General features: G+C 53.9%; 1 protein-coding gene across 1 annotated transcript in view; it reads right to left on the reverse strand.

The window, feature by feature from the left end:
* Nucleotides 1-4,885, reverse strand: part of IBA57 (IBA57, iron-sulfur cluster assembly homolog (S. cerevisiae)) — a 15,870-nt gene extending 10,985 nt beyond the window's left edge. The window contains exons 1-2 of the mRNA XM_010847290.1: nt 4,781-4,885; nt 4,251-4,342 (exon numbers count right to left, since the gene is read on the reverse strand). Of these exons, the coding sequence (XP_010845592.1) occupies nt 4,251-4,342; nt 4,781-4,885 (197 nt within the window). The remainder of the gene's footprint in view (nt 1-4,250; nt 4,343-4,780) is intronic.
* Nucleotides 4,886-5,951: the final 1,066 nt, after the last annotated feature.

The following is a 5,951-nucleotide window of genomic DNA, read 5'->3' on the forward strand; positions in this document are numbered from 1 at the left end:
GGGCGCCACAGCGGCCCCTGGCTGCGGACGGGCGGAGCGTGCGCGGGGCGGGGTATGCACGAGCATGCGCGGGCTGGGGCCTCAGCGGCCCCTGGTGGCGGGCGAGCGTTCCCTGCCAGAGAGGCCAGGGTGAAGGTGGGCGGAGCGTGCGCCCGGGCGAGGCCTCCGGCTGTCGCTCACACACCCATCTTGGGCTGACTTCTGCTCCTGCAAGTTGGCCTGCTCCTCAGTTCTCAGAGATGTTTCCGCTTGCTTTATTGTGTTGAGACGCGCATGACGTGAGCTTTACCATCTTTACCATTTGGGGGTGCACATTTCTGAGCCATTGAGTGTGTTCACACCGTTTTGCAGCCATCCCCATCATCCACAACTTTCTCATCTTCCCAGACCAAAACTCCGCCCGATCAGATGAACATCCCTATCTCCCTCCCAGGGAGGCCTGTCATGCTGCGATCCATGGGGTCGCAAAGAGTCGGACACGACTGAGCGACTGACCTGATCTGATCTCCCTCCCCAGACCCTGGGAATGCCAGTCCAGTCTGTCTCTATGGACCTGACACCTCTGGTAAAGTCACGGAAGTGGACTCATGCAGTATTTATCTAGCTCATGTCTACCAGGTTCCTCCATGATGTAGCATGTGTCAGCCTTTGTAAAGGCTGATAGTCCATTGTATATATATGTATGTGTGTACACACACACACACACACACTACATCTGGATTATCCATTCACTCGTTGATGGGACATTTATGTTGCTTCCAACACAGAGGGACTTCTTAGGTTGCTCAGACAGTAAAGAATCTGCCTGTGATGCAGGAGACCTGGGTCGGGAGCATTCCTTAGAGAAGGGAATGGCAAACCCTCTCCAGTATTCTTGCCTGAAGAATTTCATGGACAGAGGAGCCTGGCAGGCTGAGGTCCATGGGGTCTCAAAGACTCGGACACGACTGAGCGACTAAGACACACACTCTTGCACACAGCATGAACACATGCTGAAAGTAGAGATGTGCAACTCTACTTTCAGTTCCTTTATTGTGTAGAACTCACACTCCTGTGTATCTTATATTCTGGCACTATCCGTCACTTCTGACACTTCTGATCACTAAATGTGGGGGGGGGGTGGGCGGAGAGTTCCCCACATGACACAATTTTCTGATACCAGCTAGGTGTTTTATACTTTAATTCAATTTTTAATCCATCTACCTGGAGATAGCATCAGATCCCATTAGACTGCGTGCACGCATGCACACAGACACATACATATTTTCCCACCCCTTGCCTTCAGATGCCAAAGTCCAAGTTGCACCCGTGCTTCTGATCCCCCAGCTATAGATCAGAAGTTCCAAAAATCCCCCTCCTTGAGTTCAATTATTTTGCCAGAGTGGCTCACAAAACTCAAAGAAACTGTTTTCTTACCAGATTACTGATTTATTATAAAAGGATATAACTCAGGAACAGCCAGATGGAAGGCTGCAAAGGACAGGGTATGTGGGAAGGGGGATGGAACTTCTCTGCCCTGAGCACAACCCACTCTCCCTAAATCTCCGTGTGTTCTCCAACCAAGAAGCTCTCTGAACCCAGTCCTCTTGGGGTTTTATGGAGGCTTCATTACAGAAAGATGAGTGATTACATTATCAGCCATTGGCTATTGATTCACACCTCCCCAAACGTTGGTGTGGGGCTGAAAGCACTAACCCTCTAATCACAAGGTTGGTTCTCCTGACAACCAGCCCCCATCCTTAGGGGCTTTTCAAAAATTACCACATTAACATAAAGGAGCTCCCTAGGGTTTCCCAGGCCCTTGATCCCCTCCCAGCTGGCTTCCTGGTTGTGACCAGTCAGGTCTGGAATGTGGTTTCACTGGCCTTGCATGGAAAAGGTCATGCTCTGTTGAGCCTGTGTTCCAAGGGTGACCTAGCACCTCCCTGCAAACCCTGTTGAGGGCAGGGAGGAAATCACTCGAGGACAACATGGGGTGGGGGTGCATTCCTCGAGCCTCACGTCACCCCATCCCTCGCCAGCAGAGAACATGCTTCTCACCAGCACGACCCACAGCAAGGGCCAGCAGACTGACCCCGAGCCCCCTGGAACCTGACCTGACCTTCCCAATCCAGTGCCAAGCTCAGCCCACTTGGTTGAGCAGAGCTGCTGCTGCCACCGGGGACTGCTTCAGTGCAATTTAACTCAAATGAAGTCAAATGAAACTTCGCTCCTTACTGCATGGGCCACACTGAAATATCCAGAGCCACACTCAACTGGTGGCTGCCTCTGTGAACAGAGCAGGCGGCACCTCCCACCAGTCTAGTCTCCCAACCAGCACTGCTCCAGGCCCCCTCCAGGAAGCCTTCCCAGGTCTCTGCACCAGCCTGGCCAATCTGACTGCAGGGAGACCTGCACATAGGCACCGCCTGGCTGCTCCTCCTCTGGTCCTCTGTCTGCGGCTTCTCATGCCTACAAGTCTGGGTGGAGGGAACTCGGAACTGAGCCTCAGGGTGCCTCAGAGAACCCCACTCACTGGCCTGGGTCCAGCTCGGGGCTTAGGTTGCTGCTGGATCCCATGCACAGCCTCCTCCCTCTGAGGCCACAGGCCCTGGAGCTGTCCGGAGGGGTGGGGATCTAAGAGCTAAAAAATAAGCAGCCCTGGGGGTCCCAGACCCTGTTTCCCAGCTGGTGCCAGCCAGGGTTGTTTCCTGTTATTCTCTGCTCATGGCCTCCTCCCTTCCCAAAGTCAGAAGAAGGAAGCTGCCCCCATTCTGGTTACCCCCTTCCCTGCAGCCCTCCACGAGCTCCCTGAGCAGCCGGTGAGTTGGCTCCAGCCATGGAAACGGATGAGAATGAGACAAGGCCATTCTGTCTGATCCTGCTCCAGCCACCTCCCTGGCCTGTCCCTGCCCCTGTGCAGACCTGGGTGGGCCCCATACAGCCTGAGGACCCCAGTAGGCAGTGAAACAGGGTTGGGATGACCAAGGCCCCACACACCGGCCTGCTCCAGAGCAGAGGAGATGAGGGACGAGGAGCAGTGGTTGCTCAGCTCTCCACCCTCACAGCTGCCCAGGCACCGAGAGGTACTGTTTTCTAAGTAGTTACATGAGTGTTAAGTGCCAAGGTTAGCAGTTGGGCTCCACCTCTGAAAATCTTAAATACTATGTCCTGGATAGGAGATCGGAGAAGGCAATGGCACCCCACTCCAGTACACTTGCCTGGAAAATCCCATGGACGAAGGAGCCTGGTAGGCTGCAGTCCATGGGGTCGCTAAGAGTCGGACATGATTGAGCGACTTCACTTTCACTTTTCACTTTCATGCATTGGAGAAGGAAATGGCAACCCACTCCAGTGTTTTTGCCTGGAGAATCCCAGGGACGGGGGAGCCTTGTGGGCTGCCGTCTGTGGGGTCACACAGAGTCAGACACGACTGAAGCGACTTAGCAGCAGCAGCAGCAGATAGGAGATGGACATCCTGTTAAAATACTGGAGTGAACCCATGAGATCATGGTTATAACTGTCCCGAACATCAAGAAACTGGGGTATGACGCTGAGATGGCTAGTGACCTCAATTGGGAGGACATGACTAAATCCTAAGTCACCCCCATCAGAAGCTCACAAAACACACAGGACCGCGGTGGTGCACCCAAGCCCCTAAGTTCCTGAGACAGGAGTCCTATGCCTTAGGATCCCTTCTGTGGTGACTGAGCTTTTAGTTTGACATCTACCTTCTAATGCAGGTCGCACTGCATCCCCCCAATTTCACATTTTGGAACCCTAATTCCCAAAATTAGGAATAATAATTCTCAGAATGGTGCTGTGTTTGGAGATGGGACCTTTAAAGAGGTGGTGAAGGTAAAATGAGGTCCCTAGGGTGCACCTTAATCCAATAGACTAGTGTCCTTGTAAGAAGAGAAAATGAGAGCAGACACACCGAGGGGAGACCACGTGAGGCCCCGGGGAGGAGACCGCTGTCTACACACCAAGCAGAGGGCTCGGGTACTGACACCTTGGTCTCGGGCTTCCAGTTTTCAGTACTGTGAGAAAGAAATGTCTGTTGTCTGAGAACCCAGTCTATGGTATTACACAGACCGAGCTGACTGAGATACTTTCTAGAGTAGCGCCTCCATCTGCAGCTTTCCTCACAGCTGGTATGCTCTTGATAACCTGTGGCTGATGGGCTGTGTATTAGTTGAGGTTCTCCAGAGAGACAGAACCAATTCAATATACACAGAGGAAGAGGAAGAGATTATAAGGAATTGGCTCACCCAACTGTGGAGGCCAAGGAGTCCCCACATCTGCCATCTACAAGCTGGAGACTCAGGAGAGCCCGTGGTGTGGACCCAGCCCGAATCTGAGTCTGAAGACAGGCGACCAGTGTGCTAGCTCAAGCCGTCAGGCAGGAGTTCTCTCTGACTCTCCTTGTTGTTCCTCTCCGGCCTTCACCTGATTGGACAAGGCCCACCCTCCCTGAGGCCCATCTGCTTTAACTCTGTGCAGATCCAGAATCACCCTCATAGACACACCCGGGATCATGCTTGTTCTGGGCACCCCCAGAACCCAGTCAAACTGACACATGAACGTGATCCTCACTGGCAGTCTGCAGGCTGAATCACTTCTTTGGGAGCCTGCCTTTGCCCTTAAGGGAGCAAAGATTGGATGAGGGCCACCCATACTAGGGAGAAGGGTCTGCTTAATCAAAGTCCCCAGATGGTTGATGTTAATTCCATCTAAAAACACACCTTCACCCCAACATCTAGACTGGTGTTGGACCAACCCACTGCACACAGAGACTCACAAGCTGACCCCACCCAACTTCCATGTCACAGACACGCAGCACAGACTTCCCTAGCAGTCCCTGGGCAGAGCCCTCCTCCTGGGACCCAAAAGCCTCAAACTGCATCTTTGAACCAGTTAGGAGGGGGAGGACTGAGATGCTGGACACTGGACAGGCTACACGGCATAGGGGGAATTGTGGACTGATACCAAAACTGTGGTAAAAGAAGGGGGCAGTGTCTGCACAGGCCCTAGGCTCCCACGTGCTGGGGGGCTGTGCTGAGCTTCACACCTGGCTAGGGGGCCTGCGGAAAATGGTGAATCCCTGCTCTGGATCTAGATTCACTTTCCCTCTGAGGCTCTGCTTCCAGCACTGACATCTGGGACTTCATGGGGGTGCGGCTTACCTGGGGCCAAGGCTCACTTGGCACCTCGGACCAGCCAGTCAGACCCCACAAGGGAAAGAGACTCAGTCTGCATTTGGCATCTGACCAGAGGCAGGCTAGGTTGGGGTTCATCTGGGCTTGGAGATTGGCCCTGGGACCTCAGAGAGGGTCTGCAGCCTGAGAGAACCCCTCAGGGTCTGCCGTGGGCTGGAGGGAGTCTGAGAGACAGCAGGGATCCCTGAAGTCTAGACCAAGGTGGCTCCTTGCTGGCAGCAGCTGTTTTCCCTATTGTGCTCACCGTTGCTCTCCACAAAAGCTGACACTGCAGGCTTTGGCCAGCATCTGGATAATGCCAGGGCCAGAGATAGGACCGCCCCTCTGTTCTCTGCTCTACCACCTTGGGCTCTAAGCATGCATGCCTGGCTGTTCTTTGTTCTCCTCCAGCCGCATCCCTCTCCTTTGGGCCAAGCCTATTGCCTGGTACAGAGTGGTACCCGAGTGTTCCAGGGGGCTACAGGGGCTCAGCCTGGGCCTTGCTCCCTGGATGGCCCCTGAAGAGTGGCTTCCTCTCCCAGTCATCCTAGAGTTGAGCCGTGTGTCCCCAGAGGCCAGTGGTGGACACGCACACACAGGCATGTGTGTGTACTCAGACTCGTGCTCACACCATACCCCACATGCATACAAGCACACACACACATGCACACGAGGCTGTAAACAAAAGTTAGTTTTATTTCACTCCCTTTGTTTGGAGGCTGTGTCTGAGTTGGAGAGGGGGCTGGAGGGAAGAGGCTGTGGCAGGAGCTTCAG

This window comes from Bison bison, unplaced genomic scaffold (genome assembly GCF_000754665.1).
Source record: "Bison bison bison isolate TAMUID 2011002044 unplaced genomic scaffold, Bison_UMD1.0 scf7180017864248, whole genome shotgun sequence".
NCBI lineage: Eukaryota > Metazoa > Chordata > Mammalia > Artiodactyla > Bovidae > Bison > Bison bison.